Source organism: Thalassophryne amazonica, chromosome 2, assembly GCF_902500255.1.
Source record: "Thalassophryne amazonica chromosome 2, fThaAma1.1, whole genome shotgun sequence".
Classification (NCBI taxonomy): domain Eukaryota; kingdom Metazoa; phylum Chordata; class Actinopteri; order Batrachoidiformes; family Batrachoididae; genus Thalassophryne; species Thalassophryne amazonica.
In genome coordinates this window covers 322,713-338,695 of record NC_047104.1, presented here as the reverse complement: position 1 = coordinate 338,695, position 15,983 = coordinate 322,713, and the positions used below count along the sequence as shown (strand labels likewise).

The following is a 15,983-nucleotide window of genomic DNA, read 5'->3' as shown; positions in this document are numbered from 1 at the left end:
CTGAGCATCTGAGCACACACAGGATGGTGCAAAATTAATGAGCTGGCTGGGCAGGCTGTCACTTCCATCATGCCTGTGGTCTCTGATCACTCACTTATTAAGTTTCCAGTTTCACTGCCATGTTTAGTGGAACAACAACCTTATATGTGCCTGATGTCTTAGCTTCAAATTTGGCAAATACCCAATCAGTAGACAGTCTTGTGGAAAGTGCTCAAAACTACACTCGACATGATTGCGCCACCTGTATTAAAACCGCGCTCCCCCAAAACACAGTCACCTTGATTCAATGATTACCTGTGTGACCTCAAGTATAAGGCTTGAGGTCTAGAACGGAAATGGCGTAGTTCAAAATTAGAAGTATTCCACCTTGCATGGCATGATGCTATCTTAGACTATAAACATGCATTATTGGCTACAAAGTGGACCTATTACTCTGATTTGATCAACAAAAACAAGCATAACTCAAAGTTCTTGTTTGACACGGTGGCAACGCTTATTCATGGACAACCACCTGTAGTTCACTCTCCTTTTACAGCACGATTTCCTGGATTACTTTGAGAAGAAAATAGAAGACATTAGGTTAAACATATCCCAGCATGACTTAATCCAGCCACTACACCCTGCTATTGAGGTGGGCACCATTACTGAGGTGTTACCTAGATTTACAGAATTTGATAGTATCTCACTCGGCATGCTGATGAAACTCGTAATGTCAACAAAAAGCACAACCTGTTTATTTGATCCTATACCAACAAAACTGTTTAAGGACCTGTGGCCCATGCTTGGGCCGACTGTGCTGGAAATTATTAATCTTTCTTTAACTTCTGGATCTGTTCCTAAACGTTTCAAATCTGCAGTGATTAAACCATTACTTAAGAAACCTAATCTTGACCCTAGTGTATTGAAAAACTATCAGCCGATATCAAATCTATCATTTTGCTCTAAAATTATGGAAGAAGTGGTGTCACGGCAGCTCATAGACTATCTTACTGAGAATAATCTCTTTGAGCCACTGCAGTCTGCTTTTAGAAAATATCATTCCACAGACACAGCTCTCACTAAAGTGAACTTTTCCTTGCAATGGATTCGGACACCACTACAGTTCTGGTGCTGTTAGATCTCAGTGCTGCATTTGATACAGTGGATCATCAAATTCTACTTGATAGGCTGGAAAATCATTTTGGGATTACTGGGAGTGCCCTTGCATGGCTGACGTCATACTTGACCAGTCATTCTCACTGTGTTTTGTACAGTAACACTACCTCTAACCTTAGTGACATGAAATTTGGGGTTCCACAGGGGTCCGTCTTAGGCTCCCTACTTTTGTCCCTTTATATAGCACCCCTTGGTCACTATTGCGGCATTTTGGGATTACCTTTCACTGCTACACTGATGATACTCAGTTATACATGCTGATAACTACTGGTTATCACATCCACATAAAATCCTTAGAAGATTGCCTTGCATCAGTGAGAAGTTGAATGTCTCGAAACTTCCTACTTTTAAACTCTGATAAGACTGAAATGATGGTTCTTGGCCAAGTGAGACATCGGCATCAATTTGACCAGTTAATGCTTAGCCTAGGCTCGTGTGTCATACATCACACTGACAAAGTGAGGAACCTTGGGGTAATTTTTGATACTACATTGTCCTTTGACGTCCACTTTAGAAATATTACTAGGACTGCTTTCTTTCACCTGCGAAATATAGCAAAGATTCGTTCTATCCTGTCCATGGCTGATGCTGAGACCCTGATCCATGCGTTTATCTCTTCAAGGCTGGACTATTGCAATGTTCTATTTTCTGGATTACCGCAGTCTAGCATTAGGGGTCTCCAGTTGGTTCAAAATGCTGCAGCCAGACTTTTGACACAAAGCAGAAAGTTTGACCACATAACACCCATTTTGGCATCCCTTCACTGGTTTCCTGTCCCAGTGAAATCAGATTTTAAGGTTCTGCTACTAGTCTAGAAAATTGTTCATGGACTGGCACCTCCCTACCTAGCTGACCTAATTAAACCTTACGTATTGGCCTGGGCTTTGCGTTCTCAGGGTGTTTGACTACTTTGTGTCCCTAAGGTGAATAAGAAGTCTGTGGGTCACAGAGCTTTCTCTTATCGTGCCCCTGTTCTGTGGAATGATCTCCCTGCATCAATAAAACAGTCAGATTCTGTGGAGACTTTCAAGTCCAGACTTAAGACGCACTTAATTTCCCTTTTGTATGGCTAGCATACTGGCATAGTATAGTCCTACGCTTTTTACTCTTATAATTCATTTTATTCAGAAACCGAGTGTGCCGTAGCCTCAACTTTACCTAAATTCTGGGTCTTTTAGTGAAGCTTAGGGCTAGTGGCCGGCGTTCACCTTAGTATTTCCTGTTTTTCTTGTTGTTTAATGCTGACAAATGATACTGTATTTCTTGTCTTTCTGATGCCTGATTCTGTTTTTTCTTTCTGTTTAAGGTGCAGCTCCATCCAGAGATGGGTGTGGTATTTGTGCAGGAGACCCTCCTGTCCTGTGCACCAACAGCATTTCCTGTATATTAGATTTGTGAATTGTCCTGTAATTTGTGTCTGTATCATGGCCCAAGCAGAGGGTCACCCCTTTGAGTCTGGTCTGCTTGAGGTTTCTTCCTGAGAAGGAGTTTTTCCTTACCACTGCTGCTCTGGGGGTTTAGTGAACTTAGACCTTACTTTTCGAGGCAACTCTGTTGCGATTTGGCGCTATATAAATTAAAATAAATTGAAATTGTACAATCACTCAGTTTTTGAGAACTGTCTACTCCATGCAGATTTACCATAGAGTGCCATGCTGTTTGTATTTCTTCATATTTGATGTAGATAAAGTCCAAAACATATTCAGCGACTTGGAAATGGTCATGTATCCTTCCCCTGACTTGTCTGAAGAAAACTGGCAATAAAACTGATTATTTACAGGTATTATATCAAAGGGGCTCATTACTTATCCAACCCATCATCTTGGATTTTGTATTTTTAAATAATTTATATAAAATGATAGAGATAATTAGGAAGATAATTTTTGAAAATTTTATATTGAGAAGCCTGATTTCCTTTTTGCATTTGAAATGGCATCAACAAATTTAAATGTGTGAAATACCAAGGGGCGGAATACGTTTGCAAGGCACTGTACAAATAAAATGAACTGAATTGTGGCCACTGACCTGGGCTGATGCTCTGCTACATCTTTGGAAGATCTGGAGGTCCAAGAAAAAATAAAGTTACATGATGTGTTAATAAAGGTTACAACTTTATGTTTTTAACAGTGCATGACTATTTGCAGCATTGTTAAAGATGACATGAATTTCCAGTTTAATAAGCCCTCTGATCCTGAGATCACTAATATGATCAAAATCTGCATCGTCTGGAAAAAAATCTTACATTTACATTGAATTCTATTTCAGACCATGTTATTATACAGACTATCTCGGCCAGCTAAGGTAAACTAGGGTAGAATTATATACATTTGTATTAATACAGCTAGCATGATAGCCACCCCATTTTGGACATTAGTTACCAGCACCACCACAAAAGTCACCAGTGAAAAGAAAGCTTGTGGGACATTCCATAATTAGAAGACATTTTGGCATATACACTTCTTAAAAATAAATCTTCAGTTTTAGCATCTTATGTTGTATATTTAAGAAATATGGGTCATAAACTACTAAATTATATGATTTGCCAAGATCAGCCGTCAACGGTACTTTTTCCACCACATATGTTTTATTTGCTGTGTGTATGTTACCACGCAACCCTGTTACAAATATAATATGGTCTGGAAAAAGGATATTTAAAAATATTTTTCAGTAAATCCTATTTCATTCAATAAAGGAAGTAAGTTTACCCTGAATAGTCATATAATTTTAGGCAAGACTGTTGATATACATATGAAATATAACACATGCTTAATAGACGCTGTGTCTGTGCTTACTTCACTGCAATTCTTCATGACCTCACTGTACGCTTACGCTAAATTGCACCCTAACATCTTCTCTGACCTTGAAGAAGTCCCAGTTGGAGAGGTGTTTAATCCCTGAGAGGTGTTTAATCCCTGAGATGTGTTTTTCCTGTCTTTGGTCCTCTTATGGGTCTCTCTCCACTTTTTCCTTTGGGCACGCTGCTCTTTTGCACTGCGATCTCGCTGCCTTTTCTTCTTTCCTGTTTCTGTATCTTTCCCCCACTTTTCTCTCTCTTTTTGTAGGTATTGCTGTTTCCTGTTCTCATCTGCATCACGTCTGGCACGGTAGAGCCGCTGCTTCTCAGCAGCACTCAGTGCAATTCTCTGTAGGAATCCATTAGAAATACTCATATTAGGCCTATCTATTGCAAATAATAATAAGAATTGCAAATAATCACAACAATCTAACCAAAATTAATTTATTTTCAGATGTTATTTGATCTCAACTTGTATTGTGGCACACTATGCAGTAATGTATAACTCTCAAACTCGTAGCTTAAAGCAGATAACCCGTAAGTTGGAGAGGAAATGGCGTCTCACTAATTTAGAAGATCTTCACTTAGCCTGGAAAAAGAGTCTGTTGCTCTATAAAAAAGCCCTCCGTAAAGCTAGGACATCTTTCTACTCATCACTAATTGAAGAAAATAAGAACAACCCCAGGTTTCTTTTCAGCACTGTAGCCAGGCTGACAAAGAGTCAGAGCTCTATTGAGCTGAGTATTCCATTATCTTTAACTAGTAATGAGTTCATGACTTTCTTTGCTAACAAAATTTTAACTATTAGAGAAAAAATTACTCATAACCATCCCAAAGACGTATCGTTATCTTTGGCTGCTTTCAGTGATGCCGGTATTTGGTTAGACTCTTTCTCTCCGATTGTTCTGTCTGAGTTATTTTCATTAGTTACTTCATCCAAACCATCAACATGTTTATTAGACCCCATTCCTACCAGGCTGCTCAAGGAAGCCCTACCATTATTTAATGCTTCGATCTTAAATATGATCAATCTATCTTTGTTAGTTGGCTATGTACCACAGGCTTTTAAGGTGGCAGTAATTAAACCATTACTTAAAAAGCCATCACTTGACCCAGCTATCTTAGCTAATTATAGGCCAATCTCCAACCTTCCTTTTCTCTCAAAAATTCTTGAAAGGGTAGTTGTAAAACAGCTAACTGATCATCTGCAGAGGAATGGTCTATTTGAAGAGTTTCAGTCAGGTTTTAGAATTCATCATAGTACAGAAACAGCATTAGTGAAGGTTACAAATGATCTTCTTATGGCCTCGGACAGTGGACTCATCTCTGTGCTTGTTCTGTTAGACCTCAGTGCTGCTTTTGATACTGTTGACCATAAAATTTTATTACAGAGATTAGAGCATGCCATAGGTATTAAAGGCACTGCGCTGCGGTGGTTTGAATCATATTTGTCTAATAGATTACAATTTGTTCATGTAAATGGGGAATCTTCTTCACAGACTAAAGTTAATTATGGAGTTCCACAAGGTTCTGTGCTAGGACCAATTTTATTCACTTTATATATGCTTCCCTTAGGCAGTATTATTAGACGGTATTGCTTAAATTTTCATTGTTACGCAGATGATACCCAGCTTTATCTATCCATGAAGCCAGAGGACACACACCAATTAGCTAAACTGCAGGATTGTCTTACAGACATAAAGACATGGATGACCTCTAATTTCCTGCTTTTAAACTCAGATAAAACTGAAGTTATTGTTCTTGGCCCCACAAATCTTAGAAACATGGTGTCTAACCAGATCCTTACTCTGGATGGCATTACCCTGACCTCTAGTAATACTGTGAGAAATCTTGGAGTCATTTTTGATCAGGATATGTCATTCAAAGCGCATATTAAACAAATATGTAGGACTGCTTTTTTGCATTTACGCAATATCTCTAAAATCAGAAAGGTCTTGTCTCAGAGTGATGCTGAAAAACTAATTCATGCATTTATTTCCTCTAGGCTGGACTATTGTAATTCATTATTATCAGGTTGTCCTAAAAGTTCCCTAAAAAGCCTTCAGTTAATTCAAAATGCTGCAGCTAGAGTGCTGACGGGGACTAGAAGGAGAGAGCATATCTCACCCATATTGGCCTCTCTTCATTGGCTTCCTGTTAATTCTAGAATAGAATTTAAAATTCTTCTTCTTACTTATAAGGTTTTGAATAATCAGGTCCCATCTTATCTTAGGGACCTCATAGTACCATATCACCCCAATAGAGCGCTTCGCTCTCAGACTGCAGGCTTACTTGTAGTTCCTAGGGTTTGTAAGAGTAGAATGGGAGGCAGAGCCTTCAGCTTTCAGGCTCCTCTCCTGTGGAACCAGCTCCCAATTCAGATCAGGGAGACAGACACCCTCTCTACTTTTAAGATTAGGCTTAAAACTTTCCTTTTTGCTAAAGCTTATAGTTAGGGCTGGATCAGGTGACCCTGAACCATCCCTTAGTTATGCTGCTATAGACGTAGACTGCTGGGGGGTTCCCATGATGCACTGTTTCTTTCTCTTTTTGCTCTGTATGCACCACTCTGCATTTAATCATTAGTGATCGATCTCTGCTCCCCTCCACAGCATGTCTTTTTCCTGGTTCTCTCCCTCAGCCCCAACCAGTCCCAGCAGAAGACTGCCCCTCCCTGAGCCTGGTTCTGCTGGAGGTTTCTTCCTGTTAAAAGGGAGTTTTTCCTTCCCACTGTAGCCAAGTGCTTGCTCACAGGGGGTCGTTTTGACCGTTGGGGTTTTACATCATTATTGTATGGCCTTGCCTTACAATATAAAGCGCCTTGGGGCAACTGTTTGTTGTGATTTGGCGCTATATAAAAAAAAAATTGATTGATTGATTGATTAATGATGCTGTTCTAACTGAAGAAACATGTAAATTCTGGCTATTTATTTTAAATATGTAAAATATGTAAATATTTTAATAATATAAAATATATTCATATGTAAATACATTAAAGTACACAAATAAATTCATTTTAATCATTTAACTAAGCATCTTTAACCATAAACACTCTGTTAACTATGATAATAACCATGTTATATAATTTTAGTAACAGGGTTGAAAATCACTAATACAGCAGCTACCTAATGAACAAAAGCTGGCTGCTTAATTTAGCTATTTTACCAAGGTCAAGGACCAATGTAGTTTTACAAATACAGAAAATAAAAATTGAAATTATTCAACATTATTCTTAAACTGTGAGTAACATGGTTGAGTGGTTTAGCTTTACACACTCAGTTAACCCAGAAAAGTTTAAAAATATATCAAAGATGCAAGAGGGCACTCACCTTTGGTCTACCCATGGATTTTGAAAATGTTTGGATGATGTAATTTCCTGTTTGTAATATGACATAATATTTTAACCCTTCATCAGCCAGGTAAAAATAGTAACAGGGTGCACATTCAGGGACACGACTTCAAAGCACAATAAATAGTATTCAAAATATGTTTAATTCTTTTTTTTTTTTTTTTTTTACAGGTACAATAGATTCATGTAATGAAAATACAACAGAAGACAATTAATTCAAGACTTACTTTAGGTATTAAAAATGATGTAAAAGCTTGTCACCAGGAGGCAGGGACAAGAGAAAAACCTCATTTTTAGGAGTATTTTACACCTATTCAGTATATTTAATTATGTAAAGACACAATTTCTTTCCAGCAAATTATTATATTTTCCTTTATGACAGTTTAATTGGCAGGTTATGTGATATATTTTGTTATTTTGGACTAAAGTATTTTAAATATCAGGTGGGGGACAGCAAATGTCCTCTAATTCTGGAATGTCTCACGTATGTGGGCCTCCATATGAATTTCATACTTGACTAAAACTGATCTCGACACAAATTGTTTGATAATGCAAGTGAATATTGCACCTTCTTGGAAGACTCTTATGTGAATTCACAGACTGCAATGAATTATATAGAAATTCATTGAAATTCACTTCAAAATATTTAAAGAATGCTGCATAATCAGAGTCTTACATAAAGTTCATTTTCACAAATGTTATATGTTTGCCAACAGCAGGTCATACCAGAGAAAGGCTCAGATTTGGTGTAAAATTGATTTTACACAGACTCAGTGTGTGTACAAGGTGCATGCAAAAAGCATTCTACCTCATTGTATCCCACAGAAACAAATGCAGCATGTGTTAGTCGATGCCTTGGTTAATGTTAGCAGTTCAGACACAAAACCACCCGGTCTGTTCGTGCATAACTTATTCTGATGCACGTGCCGAGCCTGTGATAATCACAGTACATGTCTGTGTGGATACATTCAGCTGCACATTAGTTCTGCTTTATCCAACACCTCCCCTCTGTAGGGGAGGTGATAGGAAACATTACTGTTTAACTCTGATCACCCATTTATATTTCTTATTTAACTTAAACGCTCTTCCTTGTCTTAATAAACCCTAACCTTACGGTGGACAGGACACTCATCCTGAAGATGTGTGTGGTGCACTCCTTGTGTGTATCAGTACTTGCTTCTGGAGTCATTGCTGTTGTCTCAGAGGGTGTTGGTGGACATAAGGTCCTCACGTGTGCACAATTTCTTTGAATTTGTCCCTCATCAGTGTTAAGGATGTATGACCTCAGTGTAGCTGCATGCTGAACAACTGTCCCTTCTTTATTTTCTCTTAGCAACTACACATTTTGGCCCGGTTGCAGAAGTGGTATTGTACTGCGGGCCCTGTGGTGTTGTATTGTGGGCCCTGTGCCGGCAGTTGAAGTGGCATTGTTGGTTTGCCATTGACTGCTTCTGCCTGGATTTGAAGCCAGCGAGGCAGTAGGGTCACTGGGTGTAGTGGCACAGTAGTTTGCAACCGTCTGCCCATCAGTAGCTGTGAGGGAGAATAACCGCACTCAATAGGTGTAGCAAGGTATGACAGTAGTGCTTTGTCTTTCTAACCTCCCCCTTTCCATAGTTCTTTCACAGAAGCTACTACCTGCTCAGCTTCTCCAATTGCTTGCAGGTAGCTGATGCTACTAGTGGTGTGAGTGAACTCGTATTCCGTGGAATAGTCTTTGAACAGTTCACTGCTGTACTGTGGGCCATTGTCTGATATGACTGTCTCTGGTACTCCGTAGTGACTGAAGGTCTCTCATAGCTGCAGTGACTGTAGCTGCGGTGACTGTAGCTGCAGATGGGACATTCAGCAGGGCCACTTCGATGTACCATGAGAAGTAGTCCACGATGAGGAGATGAGTCCTTCTGTCCCAAAATAATAAATCAGTACTCTTTGCCAAGGGTGCTCTGGTACTAGGGTTGTCAGGAGTGGTTCTTGGTGCTCTGCCATGTGCTGCAAGCATGTGTTGCAGTTTTCTACCAACGGGCTGATAGGTATGGACAGTCCTCGCCACCAAACTGACTGACAGGCTCTTGCTGTGCATTTGACTTGACCCCGATGACCACTGTGAAGTTTGTCGAGAATTTCTTGTCTCATGCTTTGTAGAATAACAACTCTTTGTCCTCTAAAAAGCAGCTCTCCTGCTAGTGTGAGGTTCTCCTCGAGCCATTATGGTCCCAGGTCTGGGGGTAGAGCACGTTTATTAGGCCACTTTGATTTACAATACTGAATGAGTTTTGTGCAAACAGGGTCCAATTGTTGTTTCTCCAAGAGCCTGGGCTCTGTAGCTGGAAGGCTTTGGATCACAGCATCCACAAACACTTTGACTTCTGTTTCATTATCCAGTTCATCCTCTGTAAACATGTATTTTACAGAAGCAGGTGACAAGATTATTAGATGCTTATCTGGAACATGCACAGTGTCAAGCGTGAATTTCATCAGCCTTCAGTAAAATCTTAGTACTCTGGGTGGAAGCTCATCCAATGCTTTTTGTGCTCAGAAGAGGCACTAGGGGTTTGTGGTCGGTCTCCAACTAAAACTTGAGTCCAATAATGTAGGGTGCCAATCTTTCACAGGCCCATGTAACTGCCAGAGCCTCTTTTTCAATCTGAGCATAGTGTTTTTCTGCTTCAGTTAGACCTCTTGAGATGAACATGACTGGCCTCCATGTCCCATCTGTTTGCTCCTGTGTGAGGACAGCACCAAACCCATAAGACAAGGCATTGGCTACTGCACATGTCTCTGCTCTCAATGAGTAAGGTGCAAGAACACTCGGTGGACTCAATTCAGTCTTTAGTTTTTGAAAAGCGTCTTGCTGTGCTGCTTCCCAGCACCACTCATTCTTTTCACTGAGCAAGTCCTTTAGTGGTCTTGTGTATGATGAGAGATGGGACAGTAACTTTCCTAAATAGTTGGCCATGCCCAAAACTCTCCTCACACCTTCTATGTCTTTTGGTTCAGGCATCTCCATGATGGCCCTGACTTTATTGGGATCTGGGGACACACCATTTGCTGTGACACAATGACCCACAAACATTATACTGTCTTGTTTGATTCTCTGTAGGAGTTTGTGTAGTCTTTCATTGTGCTGCTGCATGTCTTCTCCAAAGATGACCATGTCATCAGCGTGACAGACAACTACCTCACAGCCATCCAACATCTGTGACATGCAACGCTGGAAGTGATCTGGGGCTGGGGAGATCCCAAATGACAGCCTGTTGAATGCATATCAGCCAAACGGGGTGATAAACATTGTAAGGCGTCGGCTCTCTTCAGCCAACGGGATCTGCCAGAAGCCAGAGGTGGCATCGAGCTTTGTGAACAGCTTCGCTCAGGCTAGCATGGCAAGTGTGTAGTCTACAGCTGGTAGAATATGTCTTTCTCACCTCACCCACTTGTTCAGATGAGTTAGATCTACACAGAGTCTTATTTTTCTTGGTTATGATTTTGGTGACACGACCATACCTGCGCACCAGGATGTGGGTTGCATCCCTTTGGAAATCCCTCCCACACCCTCCATAAATTCAAGCGCTGCTTTGACTTTGTCTCTCAATGGCAGGGGCACCCTGCGTGGAATACACAGGGCATATGGGACAGCTCCAGGTTCCAGCTCAATTGTGTAGGGCTCCTTTAATTTCCCTAGTTCCGCAAACACAGTAGGATACAGAGCTTTAAAGTCTTCTGGCTGTGCTTTCACTGAATTAACATATTTTATTAGCTTAAGCGCTTTGATCGTGGATAGGCCCAGTAGTGGTTGTACAGTCCTTTAACAAAAAACACATATGGGTCAGTTGCCTTTCAGTCAGTGCACAGCTTACCTTGAAATTACTTTTAAATTTACTTTTTACCTGGGCTGTACAGTATTTTGCCTGGTGGCTGCAGTGTCCCATGTTTCCCAAGGGAATAAATGCTGCTTGGGACTGCAGTGACACTTGCATCTGTGTCCAACTTGAACACATTTTCCCCCCCTCATTTAAGTGCATTGCCTCAATCCATTTGTCTTCCTCTTTGGAGTTAATTTCGCCCAATGCAAAATCCTCTTCATCTCCACTCCGGTTGTGGGGCTCCGTGATGTTATGAACACCCGCTGCAGACCTGCAGTTCTCTGCAAAATGTCCCTTTTTGTGGAACTCCTGCACTCTGCACTCCCATGCTTTGGTGTTTGTTCAGTGTTTTGCAGCTGTAAATGTCTTCATGTGCTTTTTGTGAATTGCCTCCACTTGTACCGGTTGATGTTGCACTCCTCTGAGGACAGGTTGCTGTCTTATCACTGCCTTGCTTTGTCTCACACAAGTTATTGCTTCTTCCCATGTTAAATCAGCATCTAACTGTCGGCTCTAAGACAGTTTAGCATCTCTTATGCCCACAACTATATGATCTCGTATTAGCTGGTCTCTCAAGGCGCCAAACTTACAATGTTCTACTAATGTGCACCGCTGTTATGAAGGACCCCATGGTCTCACATGTTGGCTTCATCGGCCTGTGAGCTCCAACACTGGATCAGTTAACAGCCGAGTGTAAGCGGCTGGGATGAGGATCAGCACCTCTAAATCTGAGGCCATGGTTCTCAGCAGGAAACCTCTGGATTGACTACTTCAGGTAGGGAATGTAGTCTTTCCCCAATTGTAGGAGTTCAAGTACCTTGGTGCTTTGTTCACAAGTGAGGAGACAATGGAGTGTGAGATTGGCCGGAGAATTGGTGCAGAAGGGGTGGTATTGTATTCACTGTACCGTCAATCTATTGGCCAATCTTCGTTAATACTCTCACCTATGGTCATGAGGGTTGGGTCATGACTGAAAGAACTAGATCGTGGGTACAAGCGGCTGAAATGTGCTTCTTTAGGAGTGTGGCTGGTGTCTCCCTTTGAAATAAGTTTAGAAGCTCAATCATCCGTGGGGAACTCGGAGTAGAGCCACTGCTCCTTCACGTTGAAAGGAGCTAGCTGAGGTGGTTCAGGCATCTGGTAAGGATGCCCCCTGGGCGCCTCCCTAGGGAGGTGTTCCAGGCACATCCATCTGGGAGGAGACTCAAGGGAAGACCCAGGACTAGGTGGAGAGATTATATCTCCAACCTGGCCTGGGAACGGCTCGGGATCCCCCAGTCAGAGGTGGTCAATGTGGCTCGGGAAAGGGAAGTCTGGGATCCCCTGCTGGAGCTGTTGCCCCTGTGACCCGATCCCGACTAAGCGGTTGAAGATGAGTGAGTGAGTAATTTATCTTATTCATCTCTGATGACTGAGCTGTAAGTGAATGAAAATCATGACTTACTTCTCAGGTTCTGCTTTTGGAGCAGGAGGAGGTTCTGGAGGCGGAGCCTCAACTGTACAAAGAAGGAAGCAGCATTTAGGTTCAAAACATTGTAGTATCTGTATCACACCACCACTTACTTTTGCGTTATGTGACTCAATGCAAAAGTAAGAACTGAACCAACAATCTTTTATTTCCATACATGCAAATGCATTGTGAACACTGCACATTCTATTCCAAATCAAAACATGAAGAACAACAAAAAAAAAAATCTGTTTTTGCTTTACAGAAAGTGAAGAAAACGTTATATTAGGCTGCTCAATAAATAAATAAAAAAATAAAAAATAGCAGTGTCTGCATTTTTCCTTCTGTGACCCTTCTTCCACTCTTACAGGTGGAAGAAGTGTTGGATTTCAGTTCTTTTAGTTGTCCCTGTGTCCTTTACATATACACACAGTGTGTATATGTATGTTTCACATGTCCCCCATTTCGTGTCAGAGTCCCGATGCACCTGTCTCCCTGCTCCTTGTGTGTATCCGTCTGTGAGCGTGTGATGGTCTGAGTGTGCTTGTCACGGTTTGGCTCCTGCCTGCGTGTCCCTGCTGCTGTCTGTGAATTCTTGGTGGAGTGTCTGGTGGGTGCACTCCTGGTGAATGCGTGCATCATTTCCCCCATTTCATGGTTGAGTCTGCGGTGTGTGAGTCCTTCAAGTATGCTAGCTGTCATGCGTGCCCCACTGACACGCCTCCACCCCCTCGGTCAGCATGTGTGTGGCTGTGTATGTAGATGTGCATGTTTCCCCCCACTGTCTGTCTCTGTCATGTCCTATCTGCCTTCTGTGTGTCCTGGTGATTCCCCATCCTTAAGCCTTGGTCCCACCAAATAATGAGCCACGCATAGGTGTGTAGTCATTATTCAAAGAATGACCCACGCTTTCATCTATCACATATCCACTACTAAGGTGCCTCTATGTGCCTCTCTGTACCCCGCATGTGCACGTAGGAAACTCCAGTGAGCCATGACTGACTGGTCATTAGAGCATCAGCATCGGTGCACAAACGCATGTTTGGTCCTACCCTCCACCCCTCCCACACTTGTTTACTCATGGAGCAGGAAAGAGGAAAAAAAAGCATGCAGATGTACGAGGTCTGTTAGGAAAGTATCGTACTTTTTTATTTTTTTCAAAAACCTGATGGATTTGAATCACGTGTGCTTGCATGAGCAAACCTTGAACCTTCGTTCGCATGCGTGAACTTTTTCACGCCTGTCAATTGCATCATTTTCTCGTAAGCAGCCTTTGTGTGAGGACGTGTGTTGTGCGCTCGGCGGATTTTCATTCCAAGGAAAATGGTGGAACGACTGGAGCAGCGCCGCATCAAATTTTGCCAGAAACTGGGCGACAGCCAGGTGGAAACCATTCGGATGATTCAGATGGCTTTTGGTGACTTTTCAGTCGTGTGACTATATCTGAGAAATTGTGGAAGAGGTGGGCATGTCACAGAAGTCCTATGAGACTTCAACACGGAGGTGCTTTTGCTGCGCCATCAGCAGCAGCATGAATTTCACAGCCACTCTTTTCATGGCCAAATCTTCTGTCACAGTAGAATGTGCCGAAAAAGTGCTGATGTCCACCTCTTCTGCATTTTCTCGGACAGTCACACGATGGTCCCGCATCACCACAGCATTCACTTTGGAAATGATCTGGTCATTTCAGCATGTTGATGGCCGACCGGAGTGTAGGTCGCTCTCCACTGCTGTGCAGACATCTTTAAACCGGTTGTACCGCTCCTTAATCTGTGTGATGCCCATAGGATCGTCACCGAAAGCCGTCTATATCATCCGAATGGTTTCCACCTGGCTGTCGCCCAGTTTCTGGCAAAATGTGATGCAGTAGCGCTGCTCCAGTCATTCCGCCATTTTCCTTCCAATGAAAATCCGCCGAGCGCACTGCAGATGTCCTCACACAAAGGCTGCTTACCAGAAAATGATGCAATCGACAGGCGTGAAAAAGTTCACGCATGCGCACGAAGGTTCAAGGTTTGCTCACGCAAGCACATGTGATTCAAATCCATCAGGTTTTTGAAAAAAATAAAAAGGTCCGATACTTTTCAATCAATCAATCAATTTTTTTATATAGCGCCAAATCACAACAAACAGTTGCCCCAAGGCGCTTTATATTGTAAGGCAAGGCCATACAATAATTATGTAAAACCCCAACGGTCAAAACGACCCCCTGTGAGCAAGCACTTGGCTACGGACCTCGTAGAATCAGAATCACCTTTATTGTCGTAATTTGCATTGCAACGAGATTTGAGTGCAACTCCAAAAAGGTGCTTTCCGTGGTGCGAGTAATTTTTAGCCAAATAAAAGACAAAAGTGTACAACTAAATAAACATAAGATAAATTAAAATAAAATAAAAAATGTGGACCAAGTAAAATGTAAAACGAGAATTATATACAACTGTGGAATCATATTGCATGGGAAAATTGCACATGGTTTACAGATATTGCACAAGAAACTTGAAGGTGCAGATTAGAGTGATTTGTTATTGTTCAGAGCAGTGATCGCTCTGGGGCGAAAGCTGTCCCTGAGTCTGTTTGTCCTAGTTTTGATTGACCTATACCGGAGGGTCGTAGGTCAAACAGGTGGTTGCTGGGGTGGGATGTGTCTTTGCTGATGCTGGCAGCTCTGCTGAGGTAGCGAGAGCTGGCAATGTTTTCCAGCTGGGCAGAGAGCAACCAGTGATCCCCTGGGGCATTTTGATCACCCTCTGCAGCGCTCTCCTGTCTGCTGCTGAGCCCCCCCATACCACACTGTGATGCAGTACATCAGAATGCTCTCAATGGTGGCTCTGTAGAACAACACCAGCAGCTTCTCCTCCAGATTGTTTCTCCTGAGCACCCTCAGGAAGTCGAATAGCTGCTGGGCTTTCTTCACTACCACTGTGGTGTTGGCAGTCCAGGACAGGCTGTCAGACAGCTGCACTCACAGGAACCTGATGGAGCTGACCCTTTCCACACAGTCCCCTTGGATGTAGAGCGGGGCTGGGTCAGCCCTGTCCTTCCTGAAGTCCAGGATTATTTCTTTTGTTTTTGTGGTGTTCGGCAGCAGGTTGTTAGGTGAACACCACGCTGTCAGTTGACTGACCTCGTCTTTGTAATCGGACTCACCCTCCCCTGAGATGAGCCCAGTCACAGTAGTATCATCCGCAAACTTTATGATGGTGTTTGTGGGATGGGTCGGAGAGCAGTCCTGCGTGTAAAGGGTGAACAGGAGGGGGCTCAGTCAGGATACAGCCTTGAGGGGAACTGGTGCTGAGTGTGATGTTGAAGAAAGGTTGGAGCCAAGTTTCAAGGACTGTGGGCGGTTTGTGAGGAAGTCCTTGAGCCACTGGCAGA

General features: G+C 42.3%; 1 protein-coding gene across 4 annotated transcripts in view; it reads right to left on the bottom strand.

The window, feature by feature from the left end:
• Positions 1-15,983, bottom strand: part of LOC117521509 (cyclic nucleotide-gated cation channel beta-1-like) — a 167,311-nt gene that overhangs the window by 42,091 nt on the left and 109,237 nt on the right. For all 4 annotated transcript variants that reach the window (XM_034182848.1, XM_034182840.1, XM_034182826.1 and 1 more), the window contains exons 12-13: positions 12,606-12,657; positions 3,181-3,213 (exon numbers count right to left, since the gene is read on the bottom strand). In XM_034182848.1, coding sequence (XP_034038739.1) covers positions 3,181-3,213; positions 12,606-12,657 — 85 coding nt within the window. The remainder of the gene's footprint in view (positions 1-3,180; positions 3,214-12,605; positions 12,658-15,983) is intronic.